The 16558-nt window shown below is 34.5% G+C and overlaps 1 protein-coding gene across 1 annotated transcript in view; it reads right to left on the bottom strand.

Annotated features, from left to right (window-relative positions):
* Nucleotides 1–16558, bottom strand: part of TRDN (triadin) — a 441243-nt gene that overhangs the window by 285627 nt on the left and 139058 nt on the right. The window contains 1 exon segment of the mRNA XM_079147356.1: nt 5026–5103. Coding sequence (XP_079003482.1) covers nt 5026–5103 — 78 coding nt within the window.

The raw sequence follows: 16558 nt of genomic DNA, 5'->3' as shown, positions 1-16558 counted from the left end.
TACAAGTAAATTCAATTCCCTCCTCCATTGCCATTGAAATTTCCTCTGCTCTTTTGTGAGTCTTTCTGGAATGGTTAGGTACTTGGCCTGAAATATTTTGTGTTTTTCCAGACAATAAGAAGTCAAAATGTTTCCATGAGTGGCATTCCAGTCTTTCAGAAGGACATTTGGCCCACTTAACAGGTGACTCATGTGATTAATACTAAATTAGAAGCATTTTAAAAATACCAATTGCCCTTGACTTCACTCTGAAATAATCAAGGAATTTGCCACTCAGATATAATCCAGCATCAGTAATACTTGAGAGTAATGAAGATGCAGAAATTCAGGCCCCACCCCAGACCTAATGAATTTGAATCTAGCTTCATAGGATTCATAGATGATTTGTGAGTACCTTCAGTTTTGAAAAGCATAGCCAGTCTTGATCACCATAAGACTGTGATGTTTTCTTTGGAGAAGTGCTTGAAATCTAAAGCATAAAACTTTATGTCTTCATATTTCAAAACTTTGTCTCAGCAGTATAGAGTACAGGGATCCTCGTACTCCAAGTTCTGCATTGTCATTTATTAGAACTGTTCCTGGGTATCCAACTGGGAATCCAGAGCTGGAATCCCAGTCCTACTATTGACATTTTTCACAAATAAAGGTGAAATCTTCATTTGCTCATTGTTACTTATAACAACTGCTTTTCATGGTGTTTGAGAATAAACTGTAAAGAACATGCAAGCTAAGCAAACATAATACTCTGAATAAATGGTAGTTGAAGAATATAATACAGGTATGGCTTTGTCAGGATCTGGTTGAACAAGTGCAGAAAACATGCTGGTATCAGAACACAATTTTAGGAAAACTGCACCTTCTCAACTACTCAAATCCTTCCCTGGCCATTGAATGTGTGAATGCATAGTAAATAGGGATCGTAGGAATCTGCAGTGAGTTGTAAAATGTATCCTTTACCAAAGCATGCTTAATATTTATCCCTTCCAAAGCAAACTTAACATAAAAAATTGATAAAAGAATATTTGGAGGAGAATACCGTCTTTCCATGTTTGGTGTAAAACAATTTTGTAAGCTTTGTTATACATAGACCAAACCAGTAGCTCTCAAAATTTAATGTGTAAAGTTTGAGCTGAGGTACCTATTGAAAATGGAGATTTTCTCTTCCTTCTGGAATGCTAGAGAATCTGATTTACTAGATCCAAGATATGGTAGGAATATGCCTTTTAAAAAGATTTATAATCGATTTTAATTCCATCAACCTACAAATTATTTGTGAAAACTTCTACTAAGCCAATAAAATTCAATCATGGGAGAATTTCCTAAGTTCCAAATATCAAATACAATAATATAATAGCAATTATTATAGTTTTATTTTGTAAACACAGACTGTCAATCACAATAGTATGATCCAAGGAAGGATTCCCACAGTCTATTTAAGTATGAAGAAATTGGTGGTGACCTTTGTAAGAATTTGGAGGGTACCTTAAATGAACTGAAAGTAGTCTCAGACATTTCCTCTTCTTTATTGGTACAGTCATTTAGAAATAGAGTTTGAGGGAGGGAAAAGGAGTAGGGGATAGAGAAGAGAGTAGGTTACATGTACATATGACTCCAAATAAAAGTCTTACTATACATTCTTAAATTTTATGTGCCTATTTAGAATAGTCTGTTTGATAATTATACGTGGGTGACCCATAGGAAACACTCATGTGAGAATTTAAACACATCACCTTCCTGAGCTTCTTCTCCAGTTCTGTTTTATTTCTGTGGTTTTTTTCTACTATGGCACCAGGGTCAACCTGGATATCAAATTCAGAAAGTATGGAGTCATTCTGATTCTTTGTTCTCCCTCAGCATCTATGTTTAATCAGATTCTTTGATCAATTGATTGTCTTATCAAACATTTTTCTGATCCATATGCTTCTCTCTACCCAATATCCTTGTTTATTTCAGGCCTTACAACTTGATTGGACTAATCTTTTCCTAAGTGCCTGCAACAAAATCTCCTTGCAACAGTCTAGCCATTAGGATGATTGCTAAGTTGATTTTCCTAAATATACATAATTATTCCATTCACGAGAAATTCCTCATCTTCTTTAGGAACAAAAAAAATCTCTTTGCTTAAGAGGAAATATTTATACTTTTATATGCACAAAATATCTCTGTAAGACTATACAAGGAAGAAATACCAGTTGCCTGCAGAGAGAAGACTGGTCATTGGAAGATACAGCCAGGAGGGAAAATTTTACCCTATATCACTTTTGTTGTAACTTTTAAGTTTCATATCATGTTTCATATCATGTAAATGGATCAAAAATTTCAAAGAAAAATACTCCTTGATCAGTTGAATGTTATGATGTCGGAGATTTGCAAAAGAAATTAAAATACAACCAGAATTTAAAAAGAAGAAAGGATTAAAGTAAGAATAAAAATGTTGAGGGCTGGGGTTGTGGTTCAGTGGTGTAGTGCTCACCTAGCACCTGTGAGGCACTGGGATTGATCCTCAGCACCACATAAAAATAAATAAAATAAAGGTATTGTGTTCATCTATGACTAAAAAAAATTTTTGATAAATAGATCTCTGATTCCATATGTTGGGAGTTTATTGAGGTTTGGTATTAAAGATTATAAAATGAAAAGAAATGTCAAGTTTAGCTTCACAAGGCTCTTAATGATATTCCCTCTCAATGCCTTTCTATCAATTCCCCAAGCTCTTTCCATTCATTTTTTGCTTCTTTCTCTCCCAGCTGAACTACTTATACTTTTGTGGACCCATCTCCTTTCTTTCTCATCTCTGCTTTTGCATATGCTGGTCCAGCAATGTTTCTGTCTTCTTTGCCTGCTTGTTGGGAAGATGTTCCTGGGGTTCCCATCACCTCTTCCAAGCAGAATCACATCTTCCCTCCTCTAAACTTTCATGACACTTTACACTGACATATTTTTCAGTTCCGATGACACTTTAATAATCCACAGGCCTGTGAGCACCTCTTAGGAACCAGAAATCAAGTACCCTTCTGGACACCCTATGCTTTACAGAGTTCTACTGAGTCCTCTCTGGCAGTACACTGTCCCAGGGTTAGAAATCTGTGGAGTGGACAGAGTTTAGCCATCTGGAGTACCTTCTCTCATACCCTCTAGATCCTGGGCCCCTGAGATCTTTTTTCCTTAAGGATCCTTACTCTTAAGCCAGTGGGCCTCTTTCTGGATGAACCCTCATTAGTGTGATGACTCCTAGTTTCATGGGGTGTCCAAAACCAATGGACATCTGTGGGGCAAAGTGCATAGAACTATACAGGCAGGCTGGGGTATTCACCTGTGCAAACAGAAGGTCCCTTTCAGTGTGGGACATAGCTAGAGGTGGAAAGGGGGCTATGACCTGGGGGAGATCTCCATGTTTACTCTTGCAAAAATGCAGTGGTGCTTTTCGGTTTAATTACTTGTGTTTTTGTATCTGTAAACTGAATCTTGGCAGGCAGGAAATGTTTTCCTATTCATCTCTGTTATCGTTTAGATGTGAGATGTCCCCCAAAAGTGCATGTGTGAGATAATGCAAGAAGGTGCAGAAGAGAAATAATTGGGTTGTGAGAGTCTTAATCCCTGATGAATTAATCCCCTGATAGGATTAACTGAGTGGTAGGGTGTGGTTGGAGGAGGTGGGCATGGGGGGGTGTGACTTTGGGGTGTATATTTTGTATCTGGTGAGTAGAGTTTCTCTACTATCTGATCATCATGTGAACCACATTCCTCCACTACATCTGCCATGATGTTCTGCCTCACCTTGAGCCCCAAAGAATGGAGCAGGCTATTCATGAATTAAGACTTCTGAAACTGTGAGTCCCCAAATTAACTCTTCTTCCTCTCCAATTGTTCTGGTCAGATCTTATAGTCACAACAGTGAAAAAGTTAAAACAATCTCCAAATCCCTAGTGCTTTGGACAATGTCTGACATGATACTATGGTTGAGATTCAATAAATAGTAGGGGATGGAATTAATCAATGAGACTAAAAGAAGTAACCTTAAATTTCTAACAAAATTGGTTTTAATGACATTTCTCTCATTTTATTTTGTTAATTTTTTTTTTTTTTTTGGATACTGGGGATTGAACTCAAGGGCACTACTGAGCCACATCCCCAAACCTACTTTTTAAATTTTATTTTAATTAGAGACAGGGTCTCACTTGAGTTGCTTAGCACCTTGTTTTTGCTGAGGCTGTCTTTGAACTCGTGGTCCTCCTGCCTCAGCTTCCCAAGCCATTGGGATTATAGGCATGTGCCACTGTGCCCTGTTTATTTCGCTGATCTCAAAGCATCTATTTTGAAGAATTACTTATTGGTAGTATTTTTTACTTCTAATTGTATAGAACCATTTATAAACTATATAGATATACATATATATGAATTGCAGACACACAATTTCGCCCTTACAATAGCCCTATGAGGTGAGTACTATTCTAATAGCATCTGAGAGATGGAAAAACTTATGAAGAGTGAATTTAAGTAACATGTAAAATTTAGAAAGTCTGAATTCAGATTCAAACTCAGAAATTCTGACATCAAAGTCTTCAGACAAAAAATTGAGTAAGTTGTGGTAAAATTCCAAGAATTGCAAGGCATAATCTTGACTGTTTGTCCCTATGTTCTTTTTCCACTTAGTCTTTTTTATTTTTTTCTAATTGCATGACAATAGAATGTATTTTGACACATCATACATAAATGGAGTATAATTTCTAATTCTTCTGGTTGTACATGATGTAGAACTATATGTTTTTTGGCTTGAATTCTAGGGCAGAAAGCTGTTCATTCTTCTGGAAACTAAAGGTCACCATTATAGAATAATAGGAGGAAATGTTTCCTTTTCTTAAAAGGAGAAAATTGGAATTTCTGGAAAAGTACATTGTACTTTATTCACAACTTTATTTTTGTTAGTTTTGTTACTATTTTTTTTTTTTTTTTTTTTTTTGTTCTTCCACATTCTAATTTATCTACAACAGAGATCTTTGTATAAAAGTAAAGTAAAATACTTACCTTCAAGAATAGGTGTTGCCGGAGTGGGTCTGGAAGCTTGTACTGTCGGTGATGGAGGGGGTAGGGCTGGGCTTTGTCCTGTGCATACAATGCAGATGTAGGTGTTGGGGAAAGAAAGTATTAATAAATTTAATATTCACAACTAAAATAGCTATTTCTGTCCCTTGCATGCATAATTTATAATCCTGAGTATAAATTAATATTATTATGCAATATGAAAACTGTTATTAGGTGGGATCTTTAAGATGATACTTTCAGAGATTCAGGTATCTTTGTAGTCATTTTTGAATGTGTTATTTTCATAGATGCATTTACAATGTCAAATATCTCTCCTGGATTTTATTAATGGAAAATATACATGTGATAAAATAAAGCATTTATTTTCAATATGCACTTCAAATTTTAGAAACTAACATCACAAAATCTGAGAGGAATCCTAATATAGAGAAAATCATCACTCTTTTCAGTTATCAAAAAACTCTCAAATGATACAGTAGGCAATAAAGAAGGTTAAAATTCATAGGCCTTTTGATATTGAACAGGTACATTTTCTTCTGCCAAAATAAATGGCCTATAGTTAAGTAAATAATGAGTCAAAGGGAAAATATATTCAGCTTTATAAAATCTTGAAAGGTTTCCTCAAGTCTCTCGGCTTATTATGAAGTGTAAAAAATAAAAAATACCACCACCATCTGAGTGCTTTCTTATCCCAAGTGCTTTCTTTAATTAACCAATACCATTTGGGCTGTGAATTGCAAACATTAGCAATCACATGATTCCATGTGAAATGGTTGCAAAATATTTTAACATTACTTTTCATCCCATAAGCTCCTATTGTGTGTTTTTTAATCAGGAATCGACGTGGGCATGTGTACCTTTTAAAATTTCACTGACAACTAGATATTATCAAATGTCAGCAGAACTGCCTGCTTCCTGTAAGCTTTCCATTCTTAGAATTCTTCAAAATTAGTTCTCTGTGGCAAATTATGGTTTAGCAATTGGAGCAATCAGAGTTGCACACACACCACATTCCAGGCCTAAGTCCTTATGTCAAGTACATCTCAGTCTTAATTCATTACAGAATTTCCTTGCAATTGTACCCATACAGATTGACTCATGAGCATGCCAAGTGCATAAAAGCAAAGCATATTATTGCATATCACAGAACAGTTCCTGTGCTTAAAAAAATATGAAACCATATTATTATTAACATTTTTCCTCAGGAGAGAAAGCCTTAAGAGAAACAAAATATAAAAGGAAGTTCATTTGTTAGCAAGACAAGAAAAAGTAAGACTAGGAACACCAAAAGGAAGCTTGATCCACATGTTCTTTGCCTAGGTAATGTAAGTGCTTACAATCTGCCAAGAATTATTCAGTTTTTATGCATTAAATCATTTAGCATTCACAAGATATTTAGAATGTAGATATAATTCTCACTGTATAGTTTTGGAAACTGAGGGAAGCAGGGGCTCAGGCTAAACAGCTCCTAGTATGTAGTGCTGAATTACAGTGCAGGCTCCAGAGTGGCTCATGCTCCTTCCAGACTGCCTCAGACTGGCAGAGGGACTCTTCTATTAGGGGTCCTTAGTACAGCTGAGGAAGGACAGAGAAATGAAGCTTCCTTCCAAAGGAGTCCACCATCTTTGTGGGTTAAAGAGTCTATACTTGGAAAGATCTGTGTTTAAGCCTTGCTTGAAAGCCATTCTTAAAATGCTCTCAAGTCTAATTTCTAAGGCAGGATGGTATTTTGTAAGCTAAAACTAGAGTCTTGATTTAAGAAAATGTAAATCAATTGTTTCTAAATACATTTTTAAAATCTCTTCAGAGAATGGTGCCTGTTGAATCTAAGCAGACTTCTATCCTTTCACATACTGCTGTACATGTATAATCCTAATCTTTAACAGTCTTGATGAGATCTTTGGAAATTTATTATAAAACATGAGATTTCCTGTGTATTTAGTCATAATTTATCCTATAAAATATTCTTAAATTTACCTGGAGAAACTACAAAACCATTCTCTTATTATAAGAAAAACTTTATTGAGGACTTATATACCATCACTGAAGAACCATGAAACCATTAATCATCCCACCCTGCCTTCAGGAAGTTCCCAATTTACTGACTAAAACAGACTTATAGAAAGGTCACTATAATATAATGTGATGATAAGAAAATAATATAACAACCTATGTTGCAGAAAGATTCCTAAGAAAGTTAATTTTAATATCTATAAGGAAATTTCCAGGTAAAGAAGGGTGAGGCAGAGGGAACAATTCCAGGTAAGAGGGTCTCTGGTGAAAAAAAAAAGAACCCTAATGCCAAAATTTGTAGAACTATTAAAACGAACCAACTGATACCTCTGCAGCATAAAATACACCATCCAGTTCATGTCAGAAAGCCTCTTTCCTATATTGCACTTGATTATTCCCTCAAAAATGGCTCACTGCATGGTTCCAAGGCAGTGAATGCAATGAAGAAGTAGATCCCCAAGAAAAAAAGAAGGAAGCCAGGTGGCCACCTACCTCCATGATGACAATGAGAGGTATGCCTGGCAGGGACAAGCTTTTGCTGTACTAGAAGACACCAAAGCAATTCAGGCAAGCCATACCTGATCACGACACATGACTTTAGCACAGACTCATAGAAAGTCTCCTTCTCCATTCTTATAACATCAGAAAATCCTATTGAAATCAGAGACCATTTTGCTATGTGAACAAATATACTACGAATTGCACACAACATCATGTATACGTTATATTTGATGGACTATTATGGCTATAATATAATTTTAATATAAAAGGAAAGATGTTTAGGATAAAAATTACATGCTGAGGATTCAAATGGGAGTGAGAGTTTCTGCTTCAACACTTGACACTTATAAGCTATATAAACTTGAAAATTTCATGTCGTTTCCAAGCCTTAATTTGGGACTTTAGAAAACATGGGTAGGTTTGAGGAGTGTTTTGAGGATTAGGTGATGAAGCACCTAATGTATAGTAGAAACTCAGAATATTAATTCTTTTTCCCATAATATTTTTACAATTTGAATCCCATCTAATTACACAAGATGATTTGAAGCGGTCTTTTGAAGTAAGAAAACAAAAACAAAGATAAAATTGAACATGACAGAAAGAGCAGAATTCATTTACAGGAAAGGGTCTTACAATTTTATTAGGAATATATTCCTTTGAAATTCTTCTGAACAGTTACTCTCTGAAGGAAAGATTCAGGTTGCTGAAATTTACATTGTCACTCTAAAGGTAGCCTTCATTTTATAAGCTATTACCTGGAAATCTTTCTGACATTCAAACAGTGAATTGGCTTTATTTTTGCTCCTTGAGTGATTTCAGTTGGCTTATTTCCATAATACCTGAATTGTATGTTTGTAAGCTGCCAATATTTTATTGTTTTGAGTTTTTTCACACACAAGTCAATTTGGTTGTTTTGGTTTAGTCAAATTCTATAGGGGATAGTACACAATGTGCATTCCTTCTAATGATCTAAGTGACTGACATTTCTTTACTTTGCTAAAATGATGAATGGGATTACTTAGAATCTCAAGTCAAGTAGGAGGCTATGTGCTGAATTCAGATTGCATCAAGGAGAAAAGCAATTCACTCTTCTAAAGTTTAATCTGTCTGATTTCTTCATGAATGAAATTTCCTGGTGGGAAACCATTTGCAGACAACTGAGGCCTACCTTCTACTAAATCTTGTAACAAATGTTGAGGATATATTTTTCTGTAACGCCTGATAGGGACTTTATTCTATAGAACCTCATTGTGTTTACCTGGAGGTATTGAGAGTTATACTCAAAGGTCTATAAACATTTTGGAAAGACCTCCAGTCCTGCAAACCATGAGTGGCAGTGGATCCTGGGATGAGGAAGGTGTGAGGATCTCAAGGCATTGGGAGATCTGTGACTCAAAAATAAAGTGGGAAGATGTGGATTTAGTGAGAAAATGATAGTAAAAGTTTTTAAAGTAATAGTGTCACTTAAAAATGGGCACTCATTTCTCAGACTATGTTTGTAATTTGTAGAAGAATATTTTTAAAGTTTACAACTTAACAAATAATAAATTTAAAGGAATTAATATATAAATTAAACATTGTTTTATATTTTAGGCTAAGACATGAAATTATGCTTAGGTCATGCATTGATAGGGACACCTTGACCTTCAAGTCTCCTTGCTGAGTCTAGCTCCTGCCTTGTATTCTCCCTGTCCTATTCCAGAGCACTGTGACATCAGAATTTTTTATCAATTTCTCAGTTTTTTAAACTTACAATTTTCTCTCTCATTGGCAAAATAATAAATTACAAAGATTTGTCTTTTTTTTAAATTTTTTTATTGTAAACAAATGGGATACATGTTGTTTCTCTGTTTGTACATGGCATAAAGGCATACCATTTGTGTAATCATAAATTTACATAGAGTAATGTTGTTTGATTCATTCTGTTATTTTTTCCCTTCCCCCCACCCCTCCCACCCCTCTTTACCCTCTATACAGTCCTTCCTTCCTCCATACTTGCCTTTTGTCTTTAATGATAGAGATGCATTTTTACAGTTTATTATTAACATTAATATCTTGACCTGGGTATGATATGTTGCACAGGTCTAGGGCTTAGGATTTCAGGTGTCTACTGCAGACCCCCACATATTCACAAAATCTTTTAATCTGTATTTCTTGAGTAGTTATTATATGACTACTTAAGTCATACTTTGAATATACAAGGATGCATATGATGAACAGGACATGTGACTCAAGTGAGAGATGATGCTGTTCTAGACTAGGCAGGTCACAGTGGAGATTCATTCATGCAACAAATGTTTATTGAGTGGCTTGAAGAGACTTGTTCTTGCAAAGAAGATAGACCATAAATAGGTAATTATCACTTTATTTAGGTCTCAGTTGTTTCAAGGTAAAATGAGAACAATAATATCTGCTCTAGCTGGGTGTTGTGTTTATGAAGATAATCGTACAAATGAAATCACTGAGATACAGCAGTGAAGTGCCCTGTTGTCATGAATCTTACATTAATGATAGAGCAATGCTGGAGACTAACAAGCAAGACAGAATACTTCAGATCTCCTAAATGCAGGACAATCAAAATAAGTTGGTGAGTCAAAGAATGACTGGGGGAAAGAGATGAGGCTAAGTTGAACAGCAAGGGAGACCAGGGTTAACAAAAAGCAGGGCCTCAGTAAACTCACACAGAACATTCTAGAATATCTTTGTACTTTAATAGAAAACTTTTGGAAAATTTTAGTATGATAGGTAGACTTTAGAAAGATCACTGACATCTTTGTGAGCAAAAATAAGGTTTGTAGAGAAAAGATAAGAGAAATAGCAGGAAATTGGTTGGAGGCGATTGAAATGACCTGGGTGAGAAATGATGCTGACTGGACTAGGTGAGTTGCAGTGGAGAATCATTCACTCACACGACAAATGTTTACTGAGTACCTGATACCAGATAATTTTCTAGGACATGGAGTTTTAATGATGAACAATCTCTTAATTCATGAGGGGAGAATCTCATGGTCTGAGGCAAAAATAGCAACTAATTAAGTAAAATGGAAATAAGCATCCTATTACAAAAGGTTATAGGAATGCTACTCAGAATATTGGGTGGTGATTTAAAATATATGGTCAATGAAAAACAAGTTGTAGAGAAGTAAATGAGTTCAAAGTATATTTTAAAGTAGACCTAATATGACTTTTTAATATATTAGATACGATGAATATGGAAAAACAATAATGATTTTCACAATTTGACTTGGGCATCTGGGAACAAATTAAAACAGAACACTGATAAAGGTAGACTATTTTCCATTCACTTAGCTACTTGCTGTTCATCAACTAATTGCTTAGTCACTACTGTCACCTTCCTATATATATAGTCTCCATTGTTGTCAGAGTATCTGTATAGAGAGGGACTGAAGATAATCTAAAGTTACTTTACTGAGTTATTACAATAATATATGATTAGTAGTTGATTATCAGGATTCTTTTCATAATTTTAGAAAAGTTTTAACCAAACGGATTACTTAGCATAAATTGGCCAAATGACCCACTATAAGGTGTTTAAAACACCAAAAGCTTCAACTTCTTAGATCAAAGAATATATCCTCCAGGCCAAAATGTTTCTACTGGGATGGTTTCTTTGCATCCTGATATAAATCTTCTCTAATATTTTCATGTGTTATCATATATTTGTGTATTCACTTTGATGGAAAGCAAGGAATAGCGGCCAAATACATATTTCATACATTCTTTTGATTAAAAATGATAAAGGTGATATTAGTGTTTTTTTCTTCCTCATTTTCAATTTATGTAGCAGAAATAATTTTCCATGGAATGTCCAACTAAAGAAAGGAAATAGGTTGATTCAAGATTATTTCATTGTTCCATTTATTTTGCACCTGGTTTGTGACAGAACACTGGATGTTCATATATATAACAAAAGTAGATGCATAGATGCATAGAATTATAATCATAGAATTAAGGAATATTAAAGAGACTTTAAAATCAGCTTTTCTAACACCTTAATTTTTAAGATGGTTGGAATAGTTATCTCTGGAAGGATAAATAGCTAAACAAAGGTCATGCATTGAGATAAAACTCGAGATGAAAATATTTTATATTATTTTTCCATTTACTCAATAAATTTGGCAAGTTGAGATAAGTGACAATAATTTGAACTGTTATCATAAATGATCTCATTATCACTGAAAGATCTGCAAGTTATCTACTTCCAAAAGTAAACCAATTTTATAGTTTTCTTCAGTGATCATGTCTGTTTAGCTTCAGATATTGAATTGACTTGAGGTAATCCACTGTAGAGACCCAGTACTTAAAGACTAGTCTGTACATTATTAATAATAATATAATATAATGTATTTCCATAACTCTAGCTAGATTGTGAACTGGAGTATTTTCAACTTTCAGAATTTCTAATTTTGTCATGTTTATTAAATAGTTTCTTCTAGTTATCCAAACAATTCCCCTTTCAACTCCACAGCAAATCGCATATAAAATTGAATATACAGTGAGGGAAAAAAGAGCATGACATACAGATAAACAGATGAATATGAATGTATTTTAATTTTAGTACAAAGGCCGAAGCTGATAGAAAAATTATTAGATTAATTTGATTGAGTGCATTCTCATTTAAAAATAACTGTAAGCCAGTTATGGTGGTGCACCCCTATATTCCCAGGCAGGAGGATCACAAGTTTGAGGCCAACCTCAACAACTTAGTAAAACTCTGTCACCAAATACAAAAGGAAATTGCTTGGGGGTATAGTTCAGTGGTAGATCATCCATGGGTTAAGCCCCAGTATCACAAAAATAATAAGAGTGATAAAATTTTAAAATCTAACAGTAATAGTGGGCAATATTTTGTCAAGTTTCAAGGCCATTTTAATTGATACCCAGAAATATTTAAAAACAAACCATGCCTAAGATTTCCTCAACAATTCTGGTGACAAGTTACTCATGTACTGCACTTGGAGTCCTCTGATCCTTTTACTTGCCAACTGATGAGGCAGCTAAAGATTATCAGCAAAGTATTTGCTTTTTATGGTGGTTATGATAGAAAGATTCAAGAGTACATGTCAAATTTAAATCATATAAAATAGTGGTTATATATTTGCTTTAAATTACACTACTGAGGGAACTGAGTGAAGAAAAAGAAAAAAAAAAAAAGGTAGTAACCCCCCTTTTAAAACATAATTCTCTTTAAATCCTGGATAAAATACGTAGCCATCTCAGTAAATTCCACAACTTCTTTTTAGTTCAACTTCCCTGGCCTTTCTGAGGTGCAGTTATAAAGGAACAGCCCTTCATGATAACTCAGAGCACCCAGAGCTGAGGGGAATGCCTGGCATTCCATAGGCACTCAGTAAGTGTTAAATCTTCTCATTATGGTCCTTATATGGTCATAGTCTCTGAAAGTCATCAAAAATCCTTAAAAGGCAGATGCAGATTAATTTCTGGAGGACTGAGTTTCTCCACAACTCTAATTCTCCCATACAAAGCAGAGTTCTTTGTGAATTTCCTTTCTTGATATTCTCAAATACAAGGGGATAATTATTTAAGCAATCTGAGACATTTGGAAAATAAGCTTGGTGCTCTCTTCTCCAAGAATCTCATTCATATAAAAAATAAATAAGTTTGGCACCTCTTTAATCACTCTTTAAGCTATTTCCATACCACCAGGGCCTGAGCAAAAGGAAGAAGCCTCGCGATTGTCCCACGTCCCACTTTCCCCTTCTCTCTACCTGCAGGAAAATCTCTACATTTTTGTTTTGTTTTTATTTTTTGTCTCTGACACAAGCAAATATTCTATATTCACAAGCAATTCAAAGAGACACGAAAGCCTGAAGCTCAGCCAAAGAGCCAATTAAAAAGGAACCTTCTGGTTTCAGAGTTTACCTCAGAGGAGAAAAAAGAATGTGAGGTTTTGCTTTAGCAGAGAATTTTGTCCAGGATGCTTTAATAAGGATGATAAAACTCCCCATCTTTTCAACTACAGGTCCATAACATAAACTTAAATATGTCACACATAAAGGATAAAATGGGAGCATGTTAATAATTGTTATTTAATAGCCTTAGCACCGCAATTTAATTTACAAATGTATTCTAACATGAATGACAGGTTTGGAAGTCAGCCAATCTCTCTTCCTGTTTTAAATTGTGTGTAATTGATAATATTTTGTCATTTAAAACAATGTATCCTGTTTATCCAGTGTCTGCCAGGAGGCTATTTATAATTACATAACAATCATATCCTTCTGGGAAAAAAATCATTATTGATATAATCATTACCATGAATTATGGAAAATGTAAAATGCTTACCTCTTATGGAACCACCATATAAGAGAATATTAAATCATCAGTTTGTAGTTCACAGGGTGTTTCAATAGGGCATATGATACTTTTTCTGTGTCTATTTTCACTCACTTTTTATAAGACAGTTCAATTGTTACAAATGCGTCTTATCTACTAAACAAGGGCTGTTTACCTAAACACTGCCTAGTGATAATAAAAAGTGGTATGCAGGTGCCACTTTCCCTCTCAGGATAGCAATGCACCAATCACAAAGCAGAAGCATGAAATAAAATAGAGTAGTAGGTGTTTGCAAGACAGAATATAAATAAAGTGCAAATGACAAAGGGCAGATATTAAGGTAGATGGAGTCAAATCTGAAAGAAAACAATGGTGTAGATCACATATAGATGGTGTGATGTTATTTTGTTCAGTTTTTACCCTGTATTGATTTCTCACTTGGTATTATTAATTTTAAAAACTTATTTTACCTTTTCCCCTCTGGGAATAAAAAAATATATATATCATCCAAAGAGGAATAAATACTGAACCATTATAAGCAATTCAAAATAAAAACCACAATAAAACTGAATATTTCTGAACACTGGCAGGATATGCTTTGGTGAAGCCTGCCGCAAACACCATGGCCCCTCCTTTTTAGGGCATTTATAGTGAGAATAATCTACATCATATGATTTAGTACTTAATTAGTACTTCCTTTCATTTTTCTCTCTCCACTGCTTTATATAGTTCATTGCTTTATTTGTAATAATCTTTGATTGGGTTGTTACCTCCTTCTGCTTTGAAATTCATGTTATGACCACTAGCATCCAGTGCATATTCAATATTCAGCAACTGCTGGGAGATTGATTAATTAAACAGCTTTGAACATATCAATGTGGATGTTGATGAAGATATAAACAGGCAAAATAAATCACCCTTCAAATATGGGGAAATTATTAATACCATGTGGGAACAGCAGTATTATGTCTTATCAGAGCATATTTTAGAAAACTGAAATGTAAAATATACTAAGCTAGAAGTTATAGAACTACTCAAAAATATTGAGTAAGTAGCTGAACAACCTAAAGTAAATAACACTAAAATTACAATTATAAAATTGTCTTCATCTCATACAAACTTAAAAATGCTATATAGAAAAAAAAAGCTAAGGAAGAATATTTGTTTATCAAATAGGCTTCTCTGAAAATAGTTAGCTATATCTAAACAACTGTGGGTTCTATTTATTATGCCCATATTTAAAGTAAGTTTTGCTTAAGAAAAGGGATAAAACTGAACATCTAGTTGAATGCTTAGAAAGAGTCCTAGATTGGGTATTTTTTATCCACTGTATCTAAGGCCACAGCACTGGAGGGATATATTCACATACATCACTAGAATTCCTTTTTAATTCTTATATATAAGCTGAAAGATGACATTTTTACAAGACACGACACTTTAGTAAATAACTAATTACTCTGATAATTCTTTGATTAAGCCTTAATTTCCCTTGCTTCTCATGCAGCAATTAAAAAATATTTGTTCCTTTTCGCACTATTTTAGAACAGGCTTTGAATAGTCCCAGTAGGTTACCTGAGAAGGAATTTATTCTTGTGGGACAGCAGGTCTATGCCATTAATAGTGACAAGGCTAGACCAAAAAGACACTTTAATAAATGTTCCCTCACAGAAAAGGCATTCCTGTAGAAACTGGTGACTCTCTCAGAAGACTAGGAGACAAAATTCTGAGTAAGTGAAAAAAAAAAATTAAACCTTAGGCCTCCTTCCTGGTTTTGTTTTTAGACATCAAGAAAGTGAAGCCATATGAGCACAGTACTAAAGGAAGAGAATCCTTACTTCCTAGCTTTTGCCCCAAACCTAAAAGTGTTTTATCCTAACGAAACTAGAACTGAAAGAGTGGGAGAAGCACCAGTGTAATTGCATCTACTCAGAAGTACTTGCAACTATTTCTGTGTGCGTCACAGCTAATCAGAGTGACTAGAATGTTTTATGGATTGATTTAGACAAATACGATAATCTGATACATTTACCTTAAACAGCTTCCACAGATTTCCAGCAATCAGAAGGTAACTCTCCCCAGGGGTATGGCAAGTCCAGGGACCATGCACTTCCATCATTAAACACAGACTCTCATTTTTTCCCTGTTTAGCCTAATTGTGCATGCTGCCTGCAGTTTACTGATGCTTGCATCAAGCCTGGCTTTGCTAATTCCAAGCTTCTGTCTCCAGAGATATTACCAGTAACTCTTTAAGAAATCTTTACAGAGGCCTATTTGCAATGCTTCAAAACCTGTCATCTTTTTAAATAACAAGATTATTTCTAGGAATGAATAAAGATGGCTGCTATAGGATAAACATCATTTTTTTCATTGAGATGAATACTTTACATTGAGAATTCAACTCAACAAACATACCATGTTTCTGGTAAGGTATGAGGCAGTTGGGATTTAAAGGCAAATGTTTCTTGAAGACATATATAAGACAGTTAAAAAAAAAATACTTGCTCTGGAGAGAACCATAATAATATTTGATAATTAAATCAGAAAGATAGAAATGTAGTGATAGAGAAATATCAATTTTGCTATATCATCATCACCACAATACACTTAATGTGTTTCAATTATATATGCACGTGCATAAGTTAAACCACGTCTTATTTCCATAAAATAATGTCTATCATTGCAT

Source organism: Sciurus vulgaris (assembly GCF_902686455.1).
Source record: "Sciurus vulgaris genome assembly, chromosome: 7".
NCBI classification, from domain to species: Eukaryota; Metazoa; Chordata; class Mammalia; order Rodentia; family Sciuridae; genus Sciurus; species Sciurus vulgaris.
The sequence above is the reverse complement of the archived record's forward strand: the minus strand, read 5'-3'. Positions and strand labels throughout refer to the sequence as shown.